This window comes from Myripristis murdjan, chromosome 1 (genome assembly GCF_902150065.1).
Source record: "Myripristis murdjan chromosome 1, fMyrMur1.1, whole genome shotgun sequence".
NCBI lineage: Eukaryota > Metazoa > Chordata > Actinopteri > Holocentriformes > Holocentridae > Myripristis > Myripristis murdjan.
Window position 1 is genome coordinate 14,006,701 of NC_043980.1, and position 26,096 is coordinate 14,032,796.

At 41.9% G+C, this 26,096-nt stretch overlaps 2 protein-coding genes across 2 annotated transcripts; one reads left to right on the forward strand and one right to left on the reverse strand.

Annotated features, from left to right (window-relative positions):
• The first annotated feature begins 7,721 nt into the window (after positions 1-7,721).
• LOC115361862 (CCN family member 1-like) lies at positions 7,722-14,970 on the forward strand. The gene is made up of 6 exons (XM_030055535.1): positions 7,722-7,772; positions 9,108-9,321; positions 11,153-11,400; positions 12,746-12,884; positions 13,474-13,652; positions 14,662-14,970. The coding sequence occupies exons 1-6, from the start codon at positions 7,722-7,724 to the stop codon at positions 14,968-14,970; spliced, it is 1,140 nt and encodes a 379-aa protein (XP_029911395.1).
• Positions 14,971-16,388: 1,418 nt separating this feature from the next.
• On the reverse strand, positions 16,389-25,059 carry LOC115367205 (ATP-dependent RNA helicase DDX39A-like). The gene is made up of 10 exons (XM_030062858.1): positions 24,932-25,059; positions 23,672-23,884; positions 23,406-23,533; positions 22,215-22,491; positions 21,246-21,364; positions 20,072-20,203; positions 19,553-19,662; positions 19,080-19,224; positions 17,720-17,867; positions 16,389-16,664 (listed from the first exon to the last, which is right to left on the reverse strand). The coding sequence occupies exons 2-10, from the start codon at positions 23,877-23,879 to the stop codon at positions 16,648-16,650; spliced, it is 1,284 nt and encodes a 427-aa protein (XP_029918718.1). The 5' UTR covers positions 23,880-23,884; positions 24,932-25,059; the 3' UTR covers positions 16,389-16,647.
• Between the last annotated feature and the right edge of the window lie 1,037 nt (positions 25,060-26,096).

The following is a 26,096-nucleotide window of genomic DNA, read 5'->3' on the forward strand; positions in this document are numbered from 1 at the left end:
AGAGAGAAAGAGAGAGGGAGAGAGAGAGATGTGGGTTATCAGTAAATGTTGCAGACTGAGATAGCTGTGTTAGTCTGCTGCTGGTGAAGGCAGGTTGGAGCTGTTGTCAGCCCGTGGTACGTCTCCACTGCAGCCACTGGGGGAATGAAGGGAAGCGGAAAAATGATGTGTGTGTGTGTGTGTGTAGGTGAGGAATGAATGGAAAGGAATTGATGGATGGAGAGGGAGGAATGCATAGCTGGTTGCATACAAAGGGAGAGGGCATGGAAAGAGGGGGATTCAGACTGAGGATGAGGACGCTGAAGGAGGGGAGGACAGGTAGATGAAGAGGGGCCAGAGAGGAGGAAAGGTGCTCTACGTAGCAGCAGCTGGAGTCAGTTCTGGGTCGCTGCTTTTGTTGCTTCTGATTTATTTGTCACTAAACTCTATTTATATCTCATATAGTCAACTGCAATGCAATGTGCCATGCAGTTAAATGAAAAAGAAAATTAAAGAGAACAACAAGGAAAAAGACAATAAAACCCAACAACCTAGTCAATCTCTCTATCAATAATATGGCTTGTATTTTTCAGAATCATCGATGCCTTTGTCTATTTGGGATGTGAATCTCCATCATGAGGCAAATGTGATGTATCTCAATGCATTGCCAAAGATCGAGACATTATAGATACATGTGAAGCAACTATCACTGCGATATGATACGATTCACCACTATTGCAGTTGCCGTGATGTCAATAATAAAACATATTCACATTGTGTTGGGATGTATCAGTATGCAAAGTGTTGCATCAAGTTTTCCACAATTCACCTCCAGCTTTTTCACTGATACAGGCTGCCTGAATCGATGTAGCTGAATCTTACACATTAAGCCCAGTGCATCTAGATGCGTCAGTCAATCTTCACATCCCTAATGCCTATACAGATGGTAACACAGCACAGAACAACTCTCTATATGTACATGATTCCCTTGTCTCACAGTATAGAGCACACAGTTATACTCACTGCACAGTATAGAATCATCACTCTTGTGTAGGATTTCTATCCCCAGCGGCCTGCCATTTTCTTTTTCTTAGATCAGTGCCAAATACATCCACACCTAAAAGAATTCATTAATTCATTCACCAACCTTTATTTAAGCCTTGAAAATCATTGAGGTTTCCCTAAATTACAATGATTTCAAGAAACATGTAAAATTAAGCAAGTCAAAAGGGAATAATACTGAAAACATTTGCACACTGAGGTGAAGTGGTTTGAGATCATACTCCTGAATTGTCCTGGGAGTCTAGGTGTTGTGAGAGCAATAAAACAATAGTATGGAACTTTTTTGTTTCATTTAGTGTTATGCCAAATAAACAATGATGATTAAGCCTGTCACACACCTTTTAACTTCCTTGCATTTCACAGTTTCACAGGATATTTCAAAGCTGGTTCCTGTTCCTTCATTACAGAGACGGTGCACAGTTGACCTTTTACTGATATGTTTTACATCAACCACGCTTTGCAATTCCTGCTGCAATTGTACAATTAATACTGTAGCATGGATAATCACTTCATCTGTCAACTCCATGACTCTCTCAAGGTTATTTTTGTAATGTTTTTGCTTTGCGCATGAAAGTCAAAAGTCGTTTCTCTCAGCAACCAGCAGTGTATTTTTCAAGCATCATTATTTTAGTGCCACAAGAGAAACACAAATCATGCCGGAGCTGTAAAGTTCAGTACTGCAGGTTTAAGGGCATTTCAAACAAAACATTTGACTCTGTTATGCCTGTGAGGCTCTCTTCCCTGCACCAAGGTTGTATGCAGTGCATGCATTTATGTCAGGTAAATGCATGGCTAATCATAGCTGGAAGGGGGCACCGCAAGATTCCTTGAACTGCTTAAGCAGCACAGTTGTCACACAGACTAGAGTGCATCTTTTCAGCCACTGCAAGATTAAATGATTTTCACCGTTAATCTACCTTTTCATGTGACTGTGTAATGTATAGCACACATGAACATGGACAAAAATATAAATCTTGTCAAATCCTAAGATCTGCATCCACCCCTGCAGTGGCTTATCTGAAGCGAGGTGCCACATTTGTGCTGCGGCAACAGACCATAAGCCTGCCATATGGGAAACTAAGGATCTACGAGCAGGCCAAAGGGTAATCCCCACCTCCCAGATGAGAGGGATATTTGGTCTTGCAAGTTTTCTGGCAGCCTCTACCTGGCAAAAGCCTTTTCCTTCCTTGGCAACTGGCTGTTTCCAGCCCCTGTGACTGCAAAGGGAGGGGGCAGCCTGATCAGAAGACGATGGGTGAGACAAGAGCATGCTCCAAATGAAACCGGGTTCAAAGCATCTGCGCTCCCGTGTCACTCTCTGGAGAAAGGTGGTGGGGGGGATACATTGGGAAATTCGACGGAGAGAGGCAGGATAGGAGGAGAGGAGTCAGAGAGGTTTAGTGTGAAGAAAGAGAAAAGAGTTGAAAAATAAGAAGGTGGGAGGTGGATATGCACAGGGAAATACAGGGGGTGGAAGGGAGGCGGGGGGAGAGAGATAAAGAGTAGTAGAGATAGAAAAGTGAAAGAGAGAGAGAGATCATCCCCAAAGTCGACCAAACTCTCATCAGCTCCATCGCCCACTCACAGGCTGTTGATAAGACTTTAATTAAAGATCAGGGAGAGCGAGAGAAGGGCGGGGGTGAGGGAAGGAAGCAACAAAACATTTAAACAGTGGTCCAGCAGTGGGTATTCTCACAAAATCATCTACTCGGAACATGACCACATAGCACTGTCTAATCTCTAGTCTCTGACTGTGGAAAAAGATACGTTGAACAGTGGTTAGCTATCAACATCAGGTTTCATGGCGCTCTGTTGGCCTGTTGTGAGTCTGCAGTGCCAATGTTGACTTCACGGCTCAGCACCTTTGTGGCAAGGTTTGGCTAAAATCCAATCCTTGAGGCATGCTTTTCCGGCCATAATGCAGTATGTGGCTCCATCTTGTGGCTGTTTGGGGAAAGAATACAATAGACACTGTTCTGCTAAAAGAGAAACATTTTAAAGCTGAGGGTATTGTTAGGACTAACTTAACTAAATGAATAAAGACTACTATACATTTTTTACGTAACACAAGTCTGTTACACATTTCAGGATCAGAGTGGTGATCTGTGATGTGATTTTATACACAGAGGCCCCACCAGTATCAGGTTTGTCCATGAATTTGATGTGAAATGGCCACTAGGGGGAGAAATTGCTCCAGACTTGTGTATCACGCTGGTTGTCTTCAGCCCTCTGCCAGGCCCTCCTCTTTTCTTCAGCAAGCTGAGACGCCTGCTGCACACTTATGTAACTTTACAACACTCTGTGAGTCTTAACTGCACGGTTCATTAACACAGGAACCATGTCGGTGCCAGATTTAGCACATATTATATTGCACATTACATTATTATACGAGGGGGGACTTTGTGTTCTGCTTTTCAGTGGCATTTTGAGAACATATAGACACACACACACACGCACACTCTTTCCTCTCCCGGGGGTTCGTGTGCCTGTCAAGGAAAGCCAATACCGAGGTTCGTGTTCTGTAATGTAAATAACAATATGAATAACTTGGAAACTGTGAAAACCTTAATTCATCTGCCTCCCTCCTCATCTCCACGTCTCACACGTACACACACACACACTTTGCTCCTTCCCGTCAACTCAAGCACACACATGTACAAATGCTCAAATGCACACTTTACTTTTTCCACTGCAGCAGCACTGAAAACAGCTTAATTACCTTGTCACCACTACTTTCTCTCTTTCTCCCTCTTTTCCTCTCTCAGGACATGACTTTTCCCCACAAGCCTCAATTTCATACAGCCATTTGGATAATTGCATTGGAATTATATTATGTAACTTGTATTTCTTTTAGTCTTTCGGTATGTATTTATGTATTTTAAAGTATATGACCTTAGTAGCTTGTTATTAGGTATATGTAACCTTAAGAGCGATGTGGGCTGAAATACCAGGGGTCTGTGTTTTTGTGTGAAATACCATACCTCAGTCCAGACTGCCAGAACCCCGATGGGGCAGAGCAGACCATGCAAAGGGGCACTCGCTCACTCCTCCCCTTGAAAAAACAAACTCTCTTACCATGAAACACCTGTCATCCCCCCTCTCTCCCTCTCTGCCTGTCTTTCTTTCTGCTTTTTCTCACTGCCCCCGTGCCTTCTTTTATTCAGAGTCCACTCCTCTAGCTGTTTCTTGTTTTTCTTTTGCAGCCCTTTTTTGTGAAGCAGGGTCTCCCATGGTGTTGTCGTGTATCATGTTCCACACAATGTGAACATCTCGGGTGACAGCCTCTGCAAGAGAAAAAAAAAAGCACAATATTGTGTACTTTCTACCTCCTCGTGTGACATCATTTTGTTTTCAAGTCCATGGATCAGATTACTATCATCAAATCATCTCAACGCCATTCATTTTCAATGCCAGTTTTATTACTGTTGCTCCTTCAGGGGTGTGATTCACTCACACTCAAGGTTGGGGTTAATTCACTTTGAGTTTACATAGCTCAAACTGGAAAGGCAAATTAGATTCATAAGAACCTTGTTATGGCAAAAGACTTCCATGTTTTGAATTTTGAAGAAAATCCACTTCCTGGACTGATTAAATTAAGAGAGAATTGACCCTAAACCTCACTCACAGGCTGCTTTCAATTCACAGTCCTGCCTGTATATGCTGACATCAAACACAAACATTTACCATTGAAACTTTTGAAATATGCAGTTTGCATCCCTTGTAACAGACTGCTCTGCCTCTGCCACCAATCTGTGATGTTATGGAAAACATCTGCACCCTTAAATCTAGTGGCATTCTCCCTGAACCTAACAGGATGTCCTCATGGTCCAGTGGCTACATACTGTATGTGATTTTCCTGTCTTAAAATGCCTACTTCACCATGTAAGTGAAGTTTCATAACTCTGACAAACTCATGTCTGGGCCCTCTGCGCTTCTTATTTGCCCTCGTTCAGCATCGGTGGAGAGGCTGAAAACAGAAGCAGTCACAGGACTTTCAGAACTCCCCCTGTACCATGACCACCACCGGATTAAAATAGATGGGCCGTGACTTTGTCTCCTTGGTCACACTATTAGAGTCTGTGACTGACAGCTTCCTATGTTGGGTTCCTTTTTTAAAAGGAGAGCTGGCACTCCAGTCCACAGCCTGTAATATTTTTTTCGGTGAAACACTCATCAAAGAGGTAGCTGCAGTGTGATTTGTTTGTCAAAGAGCTGCCGCGGCTCCAAACTTAACCAGCAAATTTGATTGCTTTAACCCCTTGAACTCTAACTTTCCCTTAAAAATCTCCTTAAGTATTTTTTTTAATCCATATTTGTATGGCAGTGGCACCTGTATATTCAGCATCTGCTGGTTGGAACGCATCCCTGAAGCCATATCATGCAAGGGAAATAGTGAAATTGAATGAAACTGAGTGTGACTACTGAGTGAAACCCAAAATGCTGTAGTTTTATGGCAATTACATCAAATAGAAATGGGTGTCTTGTGCATCATTTGATGTGCATTTCTCTGTAACATCGTGGGACATTTTTGGCATCTTTTGAAACCTTGGGATCTCCACTAGAATTTAATCTAAATTTCTGTGGGTTTATCAAAAACCATCGTCATATAATGACAAACCCACCTGTTGGAGTTGCAGAGTTTAGAAGGTTAACGTCAAAGTGGGTTTTACAATAGAAAACACTTAATGAACACAGGTGGATTACAGTATAACTGAGATATTACAGCTAAAGTCAATATACTGTAACATTTAGAGCCCTAGACTGTAGTGATTTGGGATTTAGGATAAACAGTAGTGATGAGCTACAATTCGGGAGAAGCTGGTGCTCAGGCTGAATGACTCACACCCATAGGAAGTTAGTTAGTCACCCTCCCATCTTCGGACAGAACCTTTCTTTCTGAATTGTGTTGGGTCACATAGCATCCCTTCTACCTCATGGAATATGACCAGTTTTCATATCCTCTTATAAAGGCCTTTCTGCATCTCCGAGGGAAGCATGGGTCTGTCAGGAGTGAAATCAGCTCAGTGAGTCACGGTTTGTGCCATTCTGCCAAAGTCTGGGGAAAACTTGGCTATAGGGAAGTCTGAGGAAAGACGATCGGCTGGGGATATTTACTGTGTCTGTCACACATATTCATCTGTCTACCCCTTGTTAGGAGTGTTCATGTTTTAGTCACTGCACTGGGAAGTCACGGAGACGCTCCATCTTGCCATGGGCTGTGCAGCTGCATCATAACTGGTACAAACTGAACAGCATTACTTGGCAAGGCATTTTAAACACCCAGCATCTGACAGACGGGGCAATTTGATGGGAAACAAAGAGGGAAGGCATCTAGCTTGCACAGATTCTGAAATATTCTCCACATGGTTAAATATATGAGGAACAATTCACAGGGCTGAACATTTTAAACTAAATAAAGCATCCACTGGGCAGATAATAAACTTGAGAGCTTGAAACTGAACATGTAATAGATTTTATTCTCTCCATCAAAAATCCCTAATTTTTCCAATCCACACCAGGACCTAGATTCTCAACATCATCCCACGACTGCTCGTTAAAAAAAATGCTCCTATAGCCGAGCGAAATGTCCATCTTTTAAAAGACTTGGCCAGGGCAATGAGCGTTCATAGCAGGAATCTAACTTTCAAAACTGAACCTATCACATGTCATACATTCTTTCATCAAAGGAGGTCTCTGTGTTGGGGCAGGTGTGGCTGAAAACCTGTGGTTTAAAAGGAAGACAGTTGAGGAGGTGGGGAGGGCAGAGGGAGTGGGTATCCAGGGTTTTGGAGCTTATTCTGAGCTGCCCTTAAAACAATAAGCCTGCTTTTACCCTCAGCTTGACCATTCTTTCCAAGTGCTCATATCCCCATGTCAATACCATTTGGTTAAAAATAATAGTCAGCCCACCTGAGCTCAAGATGGAGCGTTTCGAGAGCAAAACAATCAAAACCTAACCCTAAAAAGAGTATGGAGAGACATTTTCTCAAACTGTGATGGATATGATTAAATATAAGGCAAACAAAGGGGGATATGTTCACTGTCTGAGACAACTGCTATTAAGTTTGCTTAATACACCCGACTTTAATTTTCTGTCCTGGTACCTACATCGGTCTGGAAAAACAGAGGGAATTCCTCCCCCCTTTTTTTCCTGAGGTGGAGGTCTTATTAATGTTACCAGGCTGTCTGGCCCGCTCACCGACCAGCTGAGTATATTTACTTGGTGTTAAAACACTGGTGGCCACAAAAGTTGGAATGTGCCTAAGTGTGACATGAAAGCGCCGGTTACATTTTAGTTTTTAGCCCATAAAATAAATACAGAGCGGCCCCGGCAATTTTTATGAATGGCTGCATTCAGTCCAAAACACACCCTCCAATCAGCCAACTTCCCCCCGTCGCCTGGCCACGCCCACTTTGGATGTCTGGACCGCTGCCCACATGTTGATTGGTTAGACATATGGCAAGGGGCGGGGTTTGTGCGCAGCTCGCAAGTGGATATAAATTACAGTTCAGCTATTTACCCGTTAGAAATACAAGGAGAGGATAAACGAGAGGAATAACACTTCGTCTCAAAGTCTCTCTGAGAGCACTCAAGACTATCATCCACTGGATTGTAGACTAAAACCGCTTATTTAATTCTGCCTTTTTTTTTTCTTTTCTTGTTTTATTTTGTCCTAATCATGGCGTTCCTTCTGTACCTGACACTTCTGACAACAGCCGTCATCACTCAGGTAAGACGTTTCTTTACGTTTTGATCAAAGTCGAGCACGTGTATCCCACTGTGAGTCTATGTGAATCAAAAGTTTGCTGACAGGCTGTGATTGCTCTGATGTGCATGGGGAAGTGAGCTCTCATTACCCCTGAGTTATGGATGTGCGCTGTGCTAAATTGCAAGTCATTTATATTGCGTAATTAAGTGGTAAATAAATAGTTTGAGGATGGTTTATGATGTTTATGATGACCTTCAGTTGGTGCCCATCATAAACAAGCCTTAATATGAACAAAACTCACTTCTGTTTTCATAAAGGCTTTAATTTATGCCTATTCTGTTCAAAGACGTTTCCCTCATAAAGTGTACATGTATTGATGTAGAATGTGCAATGAATGTATGTCATAGATATTTCTATCACCCTTAAAAAGTGGTTAACACTATTTTAGTTTTAGATAAAAAGAGAATAAATTGAGTATAGGTGAAGTAATCCTCCACTATATCCCAGCTTTGAAATTGGACTTTTAAAGTTCATTTTTGATTGATCACATATTGATTTCATATTTTGATTTGTTTTGCCTTATTAACAATGTATCGGTCTACTATCTGCAAATCTATATCGGTGGTTCTGCAACACGCTGGTGCATGCAGAGTGTGATTGACTGGTTGGATCCCTCCAAACTCACTGGAACATGTTGGCTCCGGTGCCGGGCTATGACTCAAATCACAAATCGGCAGGAGACTGGGTACAAAACTGTCTAGACACTCAGAGATGACTGGCCAGCAAAGACATGATTTATTGTAGAAGCATGCCACAGAGTGTCTCACATTGTTTTGTCTGTGGAGGAATCCAACATGAGTCACCTATAGGACCCTATGGGAGCCTAAGTGATAATCATCAGAAATACTGTACATCTGCCAGAACTGTTCCTCCTTCTTTGTTGGAGCAAAACTCAAGTCGGTACTGAACACCTCTGAAATATTTGCCGATGATCTCAGAGGCTGCCATTTCAGTTATTGTGCCTCTTGACTTTCTCTGTGGCTCATAGCACAAATAAACTCATCAAGTCATCAGTCTCTGTGGCAGCACAGCCCTTGTCTGAGACTTGGCCAGAGAGACCTTCCTTGTTATACTAGATGTTTGATTTTCTTTGTGCAACAAACTGGGGCACATAATGTCCCTGGATTTTTCTGTTACTCCCTGCTTAACCTTTGCCATAATCTTACATGAACAGAAAATTTGACCCAGGCTCTAAAACAAATGACTAGATAATTGATCATAAACCATACAAACACAGTAAGCTCTGTCATCTGGGTCCTGACTTCTCCCTCTGTGCTCCCAAATTCTTTCCTCCAGGTGACCGCTGGCTGCCCTGCTGTGTGTGTGTGCCCTGCAGAGCCTCCGGTGTGTCCGCCAGGGGTGAGCGCCGTGCCAGATGGGTGTGGGTGCTGCAAGGTGTGTGCTGCACAGCTGAACCAAGACTGTAGCCCCATGATGCCGTGCGACCACCACAAGGGTCTGGAGTGTAATTACGGCAATGATGTGACCATGGCCTGGGGCATCTGTCGAGGTGAGGAAGAGGGGAATGTGTTGTGTGCGTAGGAATTCCCCAGCATCCGACTTCTTTAAAGTAAAGATTAATGAGTGGAAAAAACACTGCACCACCCCCTTGTTTGTGTAAACCCAATAACTCACAGGAATGTAGACTATTAACATGAATAGGATGTAAGTCACATGTGCACAGTGAAGCATCCTACATTAGAAATGAATGTGATGAATCCAAAGGCCGTGACACCTGGGAACAATATGAGGCACTGTAGATGGGAAAATTTGCCAGTGATTATAAGACTATTTCATTTTTATTACCTCTTGGAGAGGTATATTGGTTTAGTGTCGTTTCCATAACCCCAAAACTCTTAACGGCTATAATGCGCCATCAAAAAGTTGGCTTACACACATTTCCCCCTCTACCCAAAGAACCAATCATGTGATGAAAGTCATCATAACTCCAGCATGCAGCACGTTGTAACCCTGCACATCCAGCAGGGGGTGGGATGGGGTGAAGGGGATATTTTAATGAGTAGTAGATTCCTTATGACAGTCAGTAGAGGGTCACAGAGATAAAAATACACCTTCCATCTCTGCCATGCCAGGACTGCCCCACAAACTATGAATAGCAGCTTCTTCCATGCCATGGTGACAAGGAGTCTGACTCCCAATGTCTCCTGATTTCCAGTGACCTTTCTCTGGCCCGCCACCTTCAGGTTTCAGTAATTCCACATGTGGTTTTGTGTGCTGTTTGGGTGTCAGGTTATTTTGCGTGTTCTGATTGAGTTAGGGAAAACATTGCACAAGAGGGTCCATTTCAGCTGCTGAAATGAGAGAACGTGGTGAATGCCTGTCGGACATACTTAGGATTGTAAGAGGCGGCTCTGTGATGGGTCCCTTTAGGCTTCAAAACATGCCCTTGTCTGTAGAAAAAGACATGTGCTGGAGTCACTATGGACATCTTTGTGATAACCAACAGATGGTACCCACAGTACCCCTACAGCATCACAACAGTTCCTTTTTTACCCTTTCTTAGTGGATGTGTGCAGATTTTTGCTAAATGTTATTTGTAGCACACCTCCTGTCCTGCAGATGTGTGCTTTGTCCCACAGTTCTTGCGTTCTTGAGTGTGCGTTCACGTGCCACCAAGTATGTGTGGAAAATTATCTCACGACTGGAAATGTCCGCAGGCAGGTACCCTTCATCCACAATTCAGAAAAGTGTCCTTTGTGCGTCATTCTTGAGTCATAGACACTAGTAACTGCTGCAACTGGAAACATCTTCTTTTTGCCATGTGTGTCCGGATGTGTGTTGACAAAAACTCCAAACACTCATAGTCTTCACACCTACTTATACACTTCAGGCCAGTTCCTGGAAATACGCAACTCAAGTGGCCCTGTGGCTAAGTACACAGACCACAGCTGTGGGTATTGAGACAAGGCCGTTTTCTGCTGAAGCACTAACCTATGGAAACTGAGTTGACCAAATTACATGTTTTGTTTGAATGAATGAACAATGGCAGGAACTCCACCCTCAAGCCAGCACCATCAAACCTAAAAACAGATGTCTTGATCCATTTTGGATTTAAAACCACAATGGTAAAGAAGAGTTGGACAAAAGCAAAGCTATATGTAAGCTGCAAAATTTGAATTGTAACCGGAATGTCCCTGTCTGAATTCATATGTAGTCAATTTTAAATCAGTACGGATTCCAGTTGGAATATAATTAAATCAGGAAATCAGGCCCCATCTGCATCTCACCACCGTCCTTTGTAGTAAGTAAGCAGTCACACAGCGATTTGTTTCAACTTTGATTTGTTACATGTTTATTCTCCCCTCATTCTGTCTACCCAGCAAAATTGGAGGGACGCACATGCGAGTACAACGGCAGGATCTACCAGAATGGCGAGAGCTTTCACGCCGGCTGCAAACACCAGTGTACCTGCATTGACGGCGCAGTCGGCTGCGCTCCTCTCTGTGACAACCGGCTGCCAGCAGCCTCACCCTCTTGCCCTTACCCACGACTGGTCAGGGTGCCAGGGCAGTGCTGCTTCAGTGTTGACTGCCATAAGGGCATCTGGCGTCTCCCACCTAAACATCAGGTTGGTTTGTTTTTCCTCTGCTGTCACTGGATGTCACACGTCCCACCCTGCAGCTGTTTTGGGTCCCTCCTTGTTAATGAGTGTCATAAACCAGCATAAATGATAGTAAAACCCATTTTATAGTATTTGTTTAGGGGCCTGTCTGGCAATATCAAATGGAGGAAGTGTAATTATAGGCAATTTGAGTATTTGGTGAATCCAGCAAAGGGATTTATGTGTTTTGCAATGGTCTGTCATCAAAGACCACTGTCATATCTTTTTAATGAGAAACAAAGGTGTTTGGAAAGAAAGTTTTCTGAAAAACTTTAAACTATATCCAATCATTAAAGTTTTATTCACTGAGCTAGATTGAGAGCAAATATCTATTTATAACAGGGGCTTTAAATTTGCTGAAAGTAAGTACAGGTGCTGTGCAGTTGCATGCTCACAGCGAGGAGGGACATGATTGTAAATAGAGGGAAGCCAGACAACACCGGATACTCATTTTGCTTAAATGTGAAAATTTTCAGTTTCTTTTTCTTCCTACAAAAGCCATTGTAGCTTTTGCAGGAACACATATTTTTATCTGCTGTTTTAAAGAAACAAAAGTGTGACGACTGGACTCCTCTCTGTTTTAATTGTTGCAGACACAGTAGCTTTTTCTGACCATGTGAGGAGGATCATAGCAGTTATGTGAAACTTGGCAGCAAGGCTGTGAAGATTCTTAGCTAAAGTTACTTTGTCACACTAATAGAACGAGGAGAAACAGGAGCGAGGTGTCTCACCTGACTGACTGACCTGAATTTGTCTGTTGGAAGGCATAGCTTTGTGATGCTAAGACTGCTGGGAAAAACAAACAGAGGGCAGACATGACAGCTCAGCACATGTAGCCTAGATCACTGATGTTCAAGCTATGGGTTCTGACCCCCTGGTGGGTCCCAGCATAGACATAAGCAGGTCATGGGAAGGCTGCATCAATGCAATTCTTCCTTTGGTAATACTGGGAATTTCCCAGTTTGGGATAAATAAAGTAAATCTATCTATCTGTCTACAGGATGGAAATTTTAAGCTCATTCGATGTAGACACAAAAAACACTTCTGACCACAATGTTCTGCGTGAGTGACAATTCCTAGAGAACAGCAGCAGCCCTCTTAGCTATCTGACAACATCAACAACTTTTTGAAACCAGTGTTTTGATAGCTTAATTACTTTTTGATACTTTATTTTAGCTCACATAATAATTGGTGGGTCTTGAGAAAAAATAGTACCGCTACATGTGGGTCGCAGCATGAAAAAGTTTGGGAACACCTGGCCTAGATTAGAAACAAAAAACACTATCCGGTCTTATCTTATCTGTCATCACAGGTGCCTCCACCACAGAAACACCGTCCCAGACCTCATCCTGTCCCACATCAGCCTGGGAACGACCTGCTGCTGGGGAACGAGCTGATGGACAGCAAGCCCAGCGGCTGGGAGAATGAACACGGCTACAAACACTTGCCTGGTGAGAGGCAGAGGACGTGTTATTATTCACTATGAATATTTCATTCACACTTTTTGGCAGCTGTTTCGAATTGACCCATTTTCCAACTGCACTGTGTATGTGTTTTTATAACAACTTGTCTCCATCCAGCAATATTAATAATGCTGTACAAAATGAATATAACAATAGACAAAGGAAATTATTTTCATACAGATATACAGGCCTATAACAATACCTGTTAATATATGCAAAATGACATTGTATGATCAAACTGATGTGTGTCATATTACAAAGGTTGATAAAACTGCAATTTTGAAATGATATTCATTGCTTTGTTTCAGAAATGGCTTTAGGTCAGGTGTAGCTGTTCTGTTTTCCATCAACTGTGGGCCTTTGAAACTGTAACTGTGATGAAGGGCTTTATATAAACAAAAACGTGAACAAGATTTTAATAGGCATTTGCTTTTTATTATCAATTCAGACTTCAGAGTTGTGCATCAGAGTAACCTCATGTCATTTCATCATGATAGCATTTTACTGAAAAGCTGTAAACTATATGATTGAATTGCCCTGTCCTCTGCCCTCCTTGCCTCTTCCTGATATTCCCCAGTGTGGAACGACCTGAAGGAGAAGTGTGCGGTCCAGACCACTGACTGGTCCCAGTGCTCCCGCAGCTGTGGGATGGGCGTGTCTTCCCGTATCACCAACAAAAACCCTCAGTGCAAGCTGGAGAGAGAGACAAGAATATGTACCGTGCGGCCATGCGACGGACTAACCATCCCAGCCAAGGTACATGGGGGCGCTTGAACTGAATGACAGACTGAATGAGTTGCACGCATGGATGTTCCTGTGTGGCAGAGGCTCAGAATGCCATAACAGTTGTTTAAGAGCATAGGTCAGTCATCCAGACGGCTATAACTTCAAAACAGCTCAACTTATCTCCCACATAACAAACCCAATCTCTGATAACGCTTATCAATAAGCAATAGTATCTTATCTAGGAATGTCTATGCAGAAAGAGAGAGTGTAGTACCTGCCCATTTTGTTGTGTTTCCCCTTGTCAGCCAAACATCAGTGGCTGAAAATATCAAATCTGTGCCGCAAAGACTTTATGAGATGTTCCTGCGCTGAGTTTATGCCGAGCCAAAGAACAGAGATTATCTCAGCGGTAAGATACTTTTGGGAAGCCGGGCGCTACATCCAGTGGGAACTGGGCAGTGCTGATTTACTCAGTGGTGTTTTGGTGGCAGGCAGGCGCCTTTTTAAATATAGTCCCCCACCCCCGGCATTCCTGCCAAGCAACTGTCCATAGCCAGGCCCTGTCTGTGTACTCAGGGTCCAGGGAAGTGGTGTGTCTATATTAATCCTCGATGTTGGACACTCACTGGCAGCTCTCTCTCTCTGCTCTGGTGAATTAAAAGCTTAGGTGCCAAGAATGATCATAGGTGTAAATGTGTTGTTATTAAACGGGAAAGTACACTCAAATGTTAAATAAATATTTAATCTCCAAATTAATCACTCAAATCTCAAAATAATCCCTCTCTCTGACACTCTGCCCTGGCATAATAAGTCTGGTCCCCTTAATGTGAAACTAATGAGTTTCAGTACAAAGCCGCTTAAATCTGTTATGTAAAGGTACAGGACACATAAAAGTCAAAGCTTATCAAACTTTTTTTCACACAGAAAATCAGAAAATGGCTTGTTTTGGTGAGTTTGATTATTGTGGCCAAGTATGGCTTACGAAGTATAAAATTCATTACTGTGACACTCATCCTTTGCTTTTATCACTGAACTGCAGAAAGGAAAGAAGTGCTCCCCAACACACAAAGCCCCAGAGCCCATCCGCCTGTCCTACGGTGAATGCCTGAGTGTCCGTCTCTACCGGCCCAACTACTGCGGTGTGTGTACAGATGGCCGGTGCTGCACGCCACGCCGCACCCGCACCGTACCCGTGACCTTTGTTTGCCCGGATGGCGAGCGCTTCCAGAAGTCAGCCATGTTCATCCAGTCATGTAAATGCAGGGATGACTGTAGCCATCTCAATGAAGCCGCCCTCCCACCACAGCACTGGATGTATGGAGACACTCACAAATTCACTGACGAGTAGAGGAGAGATTTTTTTTTTTATTATTGGTTGTTTTTTGAGGTAGACCTAAATGACTCAGCTTTCTTGAGGAAGGGAGACATTTCAAGACGAGGGGCCTGTTTTGCACATCTGGCTCCAAGTGGGTGAAGACTGTGACCAAGACCACCGGGCAGCAAAGACCTGCCTGGCTGTTTGTACAAACTATCATATAGGCAACCTACATTGTAAAATGGAACTGGATTGTAATGTACACTAGCCTACTCCTGTTCAAACAAACGCAGGGCCCAAAATAGAGCCCTGAAGCACCCCTGGACTTCCAGCACTCAGGACCATAACTGGTTCAGGTGTAAAGGGATATTTAAAGGCCCTCAGATCAACCTGAGGGGTGAAACAAGACAAGAGCAACAGGCACTTTGTTCAGCACTGAAGCTTGTGAACGACAATTACGACCAGTACATAAGGACCTGATGTGATCAACTCCCCTGCATCAGTAGCCTTCTGTGTTGTGGTGTTTATGACCCCACATCCTACAATGCACTGAGAAGTCTGTAAAAATGACTCACTAGCTGCACCAGGCAGAATAGCCCTGTGCAGCATTATGTTGAATACTCCAAATAGAGTATGAAGCAAATCCTGAAAAACAAAGGACTATTTATTTCTTTTTTTAAAAAAATTTATTTAGAGAAACTTATACCAAATCAGTGTAGCAAGCACAGCATGCACCAATGTTGGAGTTGTTTTCAGCATGCCGAGATGACAAGCTATCCATAAGTAGATTTACGGATTGGCAATGAACGATAGCCTGATTCCTTTTAGCTCACAGACTGTTAAACGATAAGGAGCGCTATCTGGAACTGAGACAAGCGTTCAGCATAGACTGGACCAATGCCAAGTTTTTTCTAATGACATCTCATTTCTTGTTTGTGCATCAAATGCAGCATAGTAAATGTCTTATATGAATCTGTATTTCTTGAGAGTCCGCAAAAATGGTTAAATTTGAGATCCTGCTATTGTTTAAATACAGTTTCTTTATTTGGATCCAATGTTTGTGTTCCTGTCCTGTTAATTTGTTAATTACACGTTCTCATGGATTTATACACCGGGGGTTTATAGCTGTCACAAGTTCAGGGTCGTCAATCCATGTGATACAAATGGCCACTGTGCTCAGGTTTCATGTGAGGTTTTATTATAACTCAACTTGTACAGTTTCAAATTATCCCACTTGGCAGTCAATGCATAGTAGCTGACTGTTGGTAAAACAGTCGCAGGCTATTGGCCTTCAATTTACGATGATGGTGCCCTCTGCTTGTAAGGATGCTGACCTACATTCAAAGAGGACATTACGCATGTATAAAACACTATGTGTATCTTATGTCACGCAGTGCGGATATTGAAATGGTTCAAACCATATTTATAAAATTAAATAAAACACATTGAAGTAACATGGTATAAAAAGTTTATTTCATTAACCAAAAAAATACAACCATGGTTTTCAGAAGGAAAAAACATTAAAACAGGCACCCCTTCAGGACATGATAAAATTAAAAAAAAAATACTTAACCACTATGAACTTGCAAAGGGACACGGGGGGAGGGGGACTTTAAAATAAATGCTGAGATTTCTTCCCTCCCCCCCTCCACAAAAATACACCAACACCAGAGGCCACACACAATCTTCAGTGGAAAAGGGACTTCGGACTCATCTGGACTGCTCAACTGAAAGAAGAAAGAGAGACAGGTTATTTCCAGCTTTCTAAGACACGTATATTTTCAGAGATGGGATTACGCTCCCTTTACAAAAATGTTTTTTAAGCGCCTGAGCGCTAATAGGGCAATTTTTCATTATGTAACTATGTTTTCACAGCTTCTACCATAAAACGGGACTGAAATTTGCTAACCTCTGGAAATTTTCTGAATTTTTTCCAGGTACTTTCTAGGTAGTTATCCCTTATCCTCAAGGTATGAAGGGGAAATAAAGATGTGATAATCATCATACATTAGCAATCAAATGAGATATCACAGATCAATGAGATCACAACGCAGTAATGTCCTGTGTGCCTGGGCCAAATATGCAAAGCACATTAAGTGAAACTCAGCCTGCAATTGTCTTATTACTGATCTGGTAAAGCTGGCCCCAGACTAGAGGATAATCAGGCAGATTTTGGGTCCAATTTGTTACTTCTGACAATCAGGGAGGTGTTCCTGATTCGAGGCTGGCCAGAGCACATTATCTGCCCATCTGTGGGGGTTTTACAGACAAGATTTTAATGTTACTGAGTGGATCAAAGTCTTCCCGATTTCAAATCCTAAATATCAAATGTGTTTGATATTTACGACTAGACTGTGGAGGGAACAGCGATTGAAATCTGAGCTGTTGGCCCCCAGTAGCCAGTGAGAGTGAGCCGACCATAGATGTAAATCAGGAAGTGCCACCAACCAAGAAAATATTATACTTTATTATATAAAGTCAAATGAAGTCATCTGAGTTTCTATGATATCCTAAGTCCATGGAATCGCCACTCTGAAATCGTTTAGTGTGTGGTCCTGTGTCTTGACTGATTCTTCTAGTTTGCACGTTTTTAGCAATTAAAATATTAAAAAATCTGTTAAATTGGTCGTTATGTCTGCTGTCTCCCATGTTTTTAAAATCAGTTAAGATTAGTCAACGCTCTAGTGTGCACCAGCCTTGAAGTCAGTTGGTATCATCTGGCCAACTACAGACAATTCTAGTTGAGCCTCATAAGGCAACAAAAGAGCCGAATGCTGCTTACTGTAGGTGGAGATATCGATCTCCTCTGGTAGCTCTGCAACGTTGACCTCAAAGCGGTCCTGAACGTCATTGAGGGTCTTGGCGTCAGTCTCGTCTGACACAAACGTGACAGCCAGGCCTTTGGTCCCAAACCTGCCTGCACGGGCCACCTGAAGCACAGAGGAGAAGGTCAGCACCCCCAAAACAAGAAAACAAACAGCCTCCTCTCAAGTGAAACCAGCAATGTGACTGGGATACCAGAAAGCACAAGAAAGCAAATGTTCATGAAAAACTGATTTAAGCTGCATGTTGAAATACTCAAATCCTGAAAAACACAAGTTGTGATAATTGTGACTTTCTTTCTATATTATGGGCTAAGTTTCCACTCTTAAGCAAATCCGATTCCAGTATCTCTGAAGGACATATTGAGCGACTTATATGCATGTTCGCTGTTGCTCTCAGGTCACCTTAGAATGATTCATATTGGACAAACTGGCCAAATACCAAAAAATTGCATGAAACTGATAACGAATAATGAATAACACATTGTCAACATGTTGTACAACACGTTTAAATGCAAAAAAAAAAAAAGCTAACAACTGGCTAACAACACATTTCTGATCAGCACCGTGCTGTTAAAACTGTCGTTTTTCATGTCTTTGGCCTGTTTCTTCCTTCCAAAGACATGTGGCACTGTGGTACGCCAAAAGACAACAGCTGGGTATCAACAGGCCCTGAAAGGATGTGCAAGGAGCTAAACATGTGCAATGTGGGCTCAGGAAAACATCTGAAAATGTAATCTCAGCCAAATGTAATAATTATCCAGAATTTTATGACTATTTCCGGGACATTTTATGGGTTTCCGAATTTTCCAGGTGTTTTCGATAACTGGAAAACTAGTCCATAAATTTCCAGGATACATGGGAACGCTGATGGAGCAATTGATACTGAATCTAATATCACTTACTTCAACCGAGGTTGTGATTAAACCATACAATAAAATAATATTCATTCAGTGTACCCAGTTATTTTGTCTTTTGCACATAATTTATAAACAAGTGGGCATTTTGAGTGGAGACCCACCACAGCCAGGTTTCATAACATGCATGTGTCTGGAAACTACAACCCCGTTTGTCCAATGCCCAGCCAAATGTCATTCCCCTTAAGGCTTACTGGCTTGAAAAGTTATCTGGGCTTCACTGGTCCATGACCAACATTCCCAGAAAGTTTTCTGTGTGTCTGGACAGACTGGGATGCACACGGGGTGAAAAAACATCTCTCTGCTGGAAGTTTCATCTTGTTGGCAATAACTCAGAGCCCACTAGATACAACCACAACATTAGAAGATGTCTGTAATATAACTAGATTAAAGCTGGACTGACTCTGTGAAGGTATGTGTCGGAATCCTCTGGCATGTCGTAGTTGAAGACAATGTTGACTCGCTCGATGTCCATGCCTCGGCCGAACAGGTTTGTGGCCACCAGGATACGCCGCTGGAAGTCTTTAAACTGTTGGTACCTGGATAGCCTGTGGAAAGGATAGAGCAGTAACAACATCAACAAAAGGGAGACAATATCCAAATGTGAAGCAGCTTAACTGCATCACAAACACAACACACTCATTATCCCACACAACAGTTTGGAAAATCACAACTAGACACAGCAATTAGACACAGCAAACAGCTAAGCCTGGTGTGCATCACACCAAATTAGAAGGTCTTTTCTACAAGCTATAATTGTACAGTTAGACCCTGGTCCAAAATACAATTATAATCTCCAAATGAGTTCTTAAAATAAAAACAATTACTGTCTTTGGAGCAGTGCAACAAAAATGCCATGTCTTCATCAGCACTCACCTCTCCTCCTGTGCCATGCCCCTGTGGATGGCGATGGCAGGGAAGTTCTGCTCCACCAGCAGCTGGGACAAAGCCACGCAGCGCTGCACTGACTTCACAAAGATCACCACCTAACAGGAGCCGGGGAAAAACATTAAGTCTTGAACATTTTCACTGGAAAGACCAAAACACAGTCTTGACATTAAGGTGAGCAAAAACTAATACAACTATCTCCCCCTAGAGGACAAGAAATAAAAGGTTCAACTGCAGCTAAAAGCCTTCAAAAATGAAGTGGCACCTATTTCCTCTGCTATTTCCTCTGTTGGCATTTTGACAATAAATATTCATATAATGCCAAATTCATTTTCTTTACCCTTTTCAACATGTTTTACTGAAATTATTGGAGAAAGATTGCAAAGGCTGATTATTTCACAACTAAAAGGTCTGCATCTCAAAGCTTTAAAACATGATAATAAATATGTAGGAAAGAAATATACACCCAATTGTGCTCAGTCCCCCCAGAATGAGAGTCAAGCATACCTGGTTGAACTCAAGTACATCGAGTAAGTCAAAGAGCTTGCGGTTCTTCTCACTGTCTTTCAGCTTGCAGTAATACTGCTGCAGGCCGTGAAGTGTCAGTTTGGTCTCGTCATCCACAAACACTTCCATGGGCTACACAGCAAGAAACAGAGGCCCAATGTTAGTCTTACACTCATATCAGACTTTTCACAGTAAACATCTCACTGCACTACATCAGAACTGTGATCTGAATGATACAAAAAAATGGCTGTCTTGTAAAAGCAGGTGGCGAAACAAGACAAATATTTTCTATGTAATAAGAATAGAATACCCCCTCGCAAGTCCGAGAGCAGTATCAGAAGCTTCCCGTAGTCTTCAAGATCTCAACATGTGACAAGCTGATACCTGTCTACTCCCATTAAATGTTTTGACAAAGTATTTGTGCCTGTGGCTTTGTGGAGCCTGTTCCCCAGGACAGCAGCAGAACCAGGAGGAGTGACTGTCCTGACCCAGCCAAATCTGCCAAGGGGGGGTCACTTTGTCCCCCTGATATGGCCACTTATGACACTGACAGCCACAAGTGGGCAAAGCTAAGAGGGACATGACTACTGGCACTGAGGGCCTTCCAGACTACCTCCCTTTGCACTCTAATATAGCGAGAACACCCAAGATAATATTCTTAACTTAATTTCTAGAGGCAATAGTAACATAAAGGATAAGGGGTGTTGCCAGGTGCCATCAACATCATAAAATCGCCACCAGCTTGGTAAAGATGTGGCAGTTATACCATGGTTATCAATGTGTGTCCACTAAACAAGAGATTTTCTTCAGAGTAAAGAAAATACTTTAAAAAAAAAAAAACAGAGGGCGTCATAAATGATGCCCAGCTACCTGACTGGCTCACACTGAATTAAAATTTACCTGTTGTGTTGAGACTAACTATACACTAAAACCATTTTGTCCAGGTGAAAAACTGCATCTGGCCAAACAGGGGAATATACATTTGCATCCAGATGAGGATCATAAAGCATACAGAAATAATTTGATATTTTAATACAATTCTCATCTTTCGCTCTTCTAATTATACAGACCATGCTAACTCAACAACACAATATTACGTTGTTTACATATACGTGTACGCATATGTGAACAGCGGATTTAGACAAATCATCAGCAAATCTGGTTGATAACTCACGTCCTGCATGAATTTGCGGCAGACAGGGCGGATCTCCTTGCTTAGTGTGGCACTGAACATCATACACTGTTTCTCATGGGGCGTCAGCCTGAAGATGTCCTGGACGTCACGCCTCATGTCTGTGCGAGGAGGGAAGAGAAAGCATTGCTCAGATTTTACAAATTGCATCTTGCTCTGGCATCATTCATTTGACTACATCTGGGAGATATTAACAAAACCAAATAACGAGATATCTTTCACCAAATACTTGTGATATTATGACAGTACTGTAGGGATGACTATTTGTGCTTTCATAAGATATTCACACAATGTTTGAAAAACAATCATAAGTAATGTGGATATGATGAACAAGCAGGCAGGGACAAATAAAAGAACAGTCTAAGTTTAGAAAATCGCATCCCTTTGCTGTAAAGCAGTCTTTCAAATAAGGAAAAGACAACACTTGTGCCATATCAAAAAAAAAATAAATAAATAAAATAAATAAAAAAAAAAAATAAAAAAAATATAAAAAAAAAAAAAAAAATATATATATATATATATATATATATATATATATATATATATATATATATATATATATATAAATAATGATTTTTTTTTATAGAAAATTGCCAAATATTACAATGACAATAAATCTTCTCAACCTGTGTGATCCATAAGCAGATTACTAGATTCATGATGACTTTATGGTAATATCCATCGGAGAGGCAACGTATTCCCACAATCGAATGCTCACTGACAGCATTTCTTAATTTTATGCTATTTCAGCTTTAGTAAATTGCTCTCACTGAGGCAGTGAGAGCAGATGATATACAACAATGGTCCTGAGTAAGATCTGAATTCACACAGCAATCCTTTCCTTTCACTTGCTTTAAACTGCAGTACTTGTCCAAAGCTACCTGTGTCTTAACAGAGTTGTCTAAGAAACACAGTGATACGTCTCTGTACTTTTGTCCCCCCTTCACTCACCCAACTGCTCCAGCATCTTGTCGCACTCATCGAGCACAAAGTGTTTGACGTTCTTCAGGTTGAGGGTCTTGTTGCGGATGAGGGCGAGGATTCGACCTGGCGTTCCTACGACGATGTGGGGGCAGTTCTTCTTCAGGACTTCTTCATCCTTCTTGATGGCCAGGCCGCCAAAGAACACAGCCGCCTTGACGGTGGGCATGTACTTGGAAAAGCGCTCGTACTCTTTGCTGATCTGGAAGGCCAGCTCTCGTGTGTGGCACATCACAAGGACTGATACCTGGCATGGAGGAAATAAGGAATTTAGTGTCATGCACTGTTTCCACAAAATGTATTTTTTGCATTTATAATCACAACTAAATACTTTTATAATCACTGACTTTGTGCTTTATTTTCTAAATAAACCACTCTGTGGGTTTTGTGCTAAATAGTGAGCTAGATGAATTACGTCCAGCAATAGCAGCACTAGAGGTGGTAGTACTTAAGACATAGTGGAAACATCCACATAAATTATTTTCCATATGCAAATCACAGTGAAACATGATCCAAGATGGTAACCAGATCTGAGAACTGGGCTCAAGGAAACTTTCATTGAGAAATTTCCCACCAAAGTCAGGAGAAGTAGGATTACTTATTCCAAGGTTGTGATGCTTGCTCACCAAAAATGACAGTTTTAACCTGAGCAAAGAGCAACTAACCTGCTGTCAGGGAACCAGGGAAGTATAAAAAAAGTAAAAATCTGTTCCTCTCTATCTGGCGTAACGGTGTAACTTTTTGCTTTGTGCACAGCAAACAGTGTAACCCCTTACTATCTTACTACTATACTACTATTCTGTGCAAACAATTACCACAGTAGTTACCCAGCTCAGTCACTGTAGCTTACCCGAGATTTTCTAATTTGCTTTCATTTGATAAAAAAATCTTTTGGCTGAGTTAATAGAGCAGTATGGCCAAATTACAGAAAAAAGTATTGGTGGTTGGTACAGTACATGTAAATATGAAATTTTTAAAAAATGGACTTCTTTGCTGAAACAGTATCTCAAGAGAAACTCATCTGCATCATAACGCTCCTGGCTTCACTGTGTCCATAAATAATAATAATAATAATAATAATAGTACCGAATACATGCACAATAGCCCATTCATCATACAGTACATACTTGCAAAATATTAAAGGCAACATGACCAACTCACCTGACCATCCACAGGTTCGATTTGCTGCAGGGTGGCCAGTACAAACACTGCTGTCTTTCCCATACCAGACTTGGCCTGGCATAGGATGTCCATGCCCAGGATGGCTTGAGGAATACACTCATGTTGGACTGAACAAAAAATGAGATGATAACCAAGTGTCAAATTCATGTGACCATTAAATCATCATGATAAGTAATAAATACATCAAGATAAGAGAAAAGCCTGACCCAAAATTAGTTCTCTGGTCTAACTTGAATGATATTTACCTTCTGAGGGATGCTCAAAACCACAGTCAACAATGGCGCGGAGCAGCTCCGGTTTGAGCAAGAAGTCCCTGAAGCCAGAGCTGTGGATGGACACATAGGATCCCTTCACCTCCTTCTTGCCAGCTGGAGCCACACTCTCGGGAGCTCCCTGTGGCTCTTCATCCTCCTCGTAGTCCAGAAGCTCATTATCAACATCATTCTCAGCCATTTTGTCTATTGAGGACATTGAAATTGGGTCATGAGTCTCACAGAGGAGGTTTTCTTGAACAATACATTGAGTCACGCATCTGTTTCTGGTACATGCCCACAAAATAAAAGCATCAGTATATTTTGTTGCCTGGGTTTAAAAGAAAACACCAGCAAAAATAATAAGATCTAGAACTTCTATTTTAAAGCCTTGAAAGAACTCAATAGTTGGGCAATTGCTGTATTCTCGCTCAGAGTCCATATTATGATTATTTGTCATATTAAAGCAGTAAGAGAATTGTGATATTATGTTGTTCAGATCGATCCTGACCAGATTCTCGGTGGGTGAATGAACCCTGCTGTGGGTAAAACGATCAGCTGGCTCTAACAGCTGCAAAACCTTAAGCAGTCTCAAAGGTTAGCTAGCTAGGTAGCAGCAGCAAAGATCCAAGGGGACATATGTAGGGCTAGCAGGCCGCAGCCGCCGTTCACCCAGCAGAATGAATGGGATCTTGTTAGAAATCAAAGAGGCACCGTTTATGAACATCCTTTACGGATCAAAACAGTTAAGTTCTTCGGTAAATGAAAACTGATAGCTATGTTGTCTCAAAATAAAACCGAATCAACCGGCCTCAGACCCGGCAGATGCACTCCATTCATAAACAATGGACTCTCGTTCTCGCTCATTCAACCCGGCGGCTAGTTAGCAAGGTAGCAACTAGCTAGCTGGCCAGTCTAGTCAATAAACTACAAATACTCAGCCGGATGTGTGTCTTATAACCGATATATCATTAATTTGATAACGGGCAGGTCGGAAACATACGCAAAATATTCATTTCTAGCATCCCGAATCTAGATAATTTGCTAAATCCCAAAACATCTGCGATGAGATGACAACGAAAAAGACGAAGCTAAAGATAGCTAGCGTTAGCTGACGCGTTAGCCACCGAAGCACCCAAGCAATGAAAACTTCAGAAATGTTTTACTTTTTTTTCTCCAGTGAGAATTAATCAAGTTATTCTAGGTATACTGCACAATATGGACAGGCAACGTGCAGCTTCAGTGTGACTTTACCTTGCGGTGAGATTTTACGTCCGCCGATGTGTGTCTGTCTGCCGCTGCTGAGCTGAGCTAGCTAGGACTCACATGTATGCTGCCTTCAGGAGCACCTCGTAGTGTCGGAGCGAGAGTATGAAAATGAGCCAATGGCGTCGCTAGTTTAAATGAACTCATAGACAAAAGTAAGCGCTATTTACATGGACTCCCTAAAAATAAATAAACACATAACAGTTGTCGTTGACACGGCTCTCAAGGTCCTCTCTAACTTAATGTGACAATTCGGCAAATTCCCACCCGTTTGTCACCTGGCAGGTTCATAGATGGTCAGTTCGGTCGTGTGGTACAATTCCCAAATTACTATTTTTGTGCCAGCTCCTGAAGGCAGCACTAGTCCCCCGGCTCTCTCTCGCTGGAGGGAGCGCAGTCCACTTTTCAGAAGCTGTGATTGGTCCGATTCAGTCAGAGCCGCTCAGAGGAGATGTACGAGTGGTACAGATGCCAAAAACAAATATGTCTTTGTGCTACACCAAGTTTTGTGCCATGAAATACAAAGTACATGAACCAACAACAGCTTTGTGTATTACCGTTCTTTATATCGATCATTTCTAGTGAATGTTACTTCTTTTAGAGAGATGAGCTTAACTGCATCCAACTGGTAAATACAACTAATAGTAATTAATAATAATTTCTGAAGGCTCCCATATATCCGACTAGAATGCAAATAAAGCTGAAGTATCAGGAAAATAATCCTAATATACACGGAAATAATCCTAATTTTAATAACGCTATTTCACTTCAGGCATGATTTTTATCCAACTGTGTGTTTGACAAATCAAAACGAAATACTCTATTTGAAATCAAATCGAGTTGACTGACATCTATTATTGTGGCTTACTATTCTTTTCATATTCTTTTGGCTGCGGCAGGGCAGCACTCAGTAAATCTATAGTGAACTTTTCATACTTCATGCAATTTTATTTAGCATACTATGGAATCACTAATATAACATATCCCTGCAGACATTTACAGTTTTATCTTGGTATATGTGAAAGCTAATATCCCCGAGTTATTACAGAATTTATTATATGGTTGTTCTCAGACAAATTCAATATGTGAAGGACTTGCAGTATCAGCTGTGTCCACCCGGTGGCAATAAAGGAATTGATATGTGGCTGTGAGC

Coding starts and splice junctions, on each gene's coding strand:
- LOC115361862 (XM_030055535.1), top strand. CDS start 7,722: ATGGCGTTCCTTCTGTACCTGACACTTCTGACAACAGCCGTCATCACT. Junction 7,773..9,107: donor CAACAGCCGTCATCACTCAG/GTAAGACGTTTC, acceptor TCTTTCCTCCAG/GTGACCGCTGGCTGCCCTGC. Junction 13,653..14,661: donor GACTAACCATCCCAGCCAAG/GTACATGGGGGC, acceptor ACTGAACTGCAG/AAAGGAAAGAAGTGCTCCCC.
- LOC115367205 (XM_030062858.1), bottom strand. CDS start 23,879: ATGGCTGAGAATGATGTTGATAATGAGCTTCTGGACTACGAGGAGGAT. Junction 21,365..22,214: donor CAAGATGCTGGAGCAGTTGG/GTGAGTGAAGGG, acceptor CTCCTCGCACAG/ACATGAGGCGTGACGTCCAG. Junction 19,663..20,071: donor ATGTACTTGAGTTCAACCAG/GTATGCTTGACT, acceptor GGCTCCTGTTAG/GTGGTGATCTTTGTGAAGTC.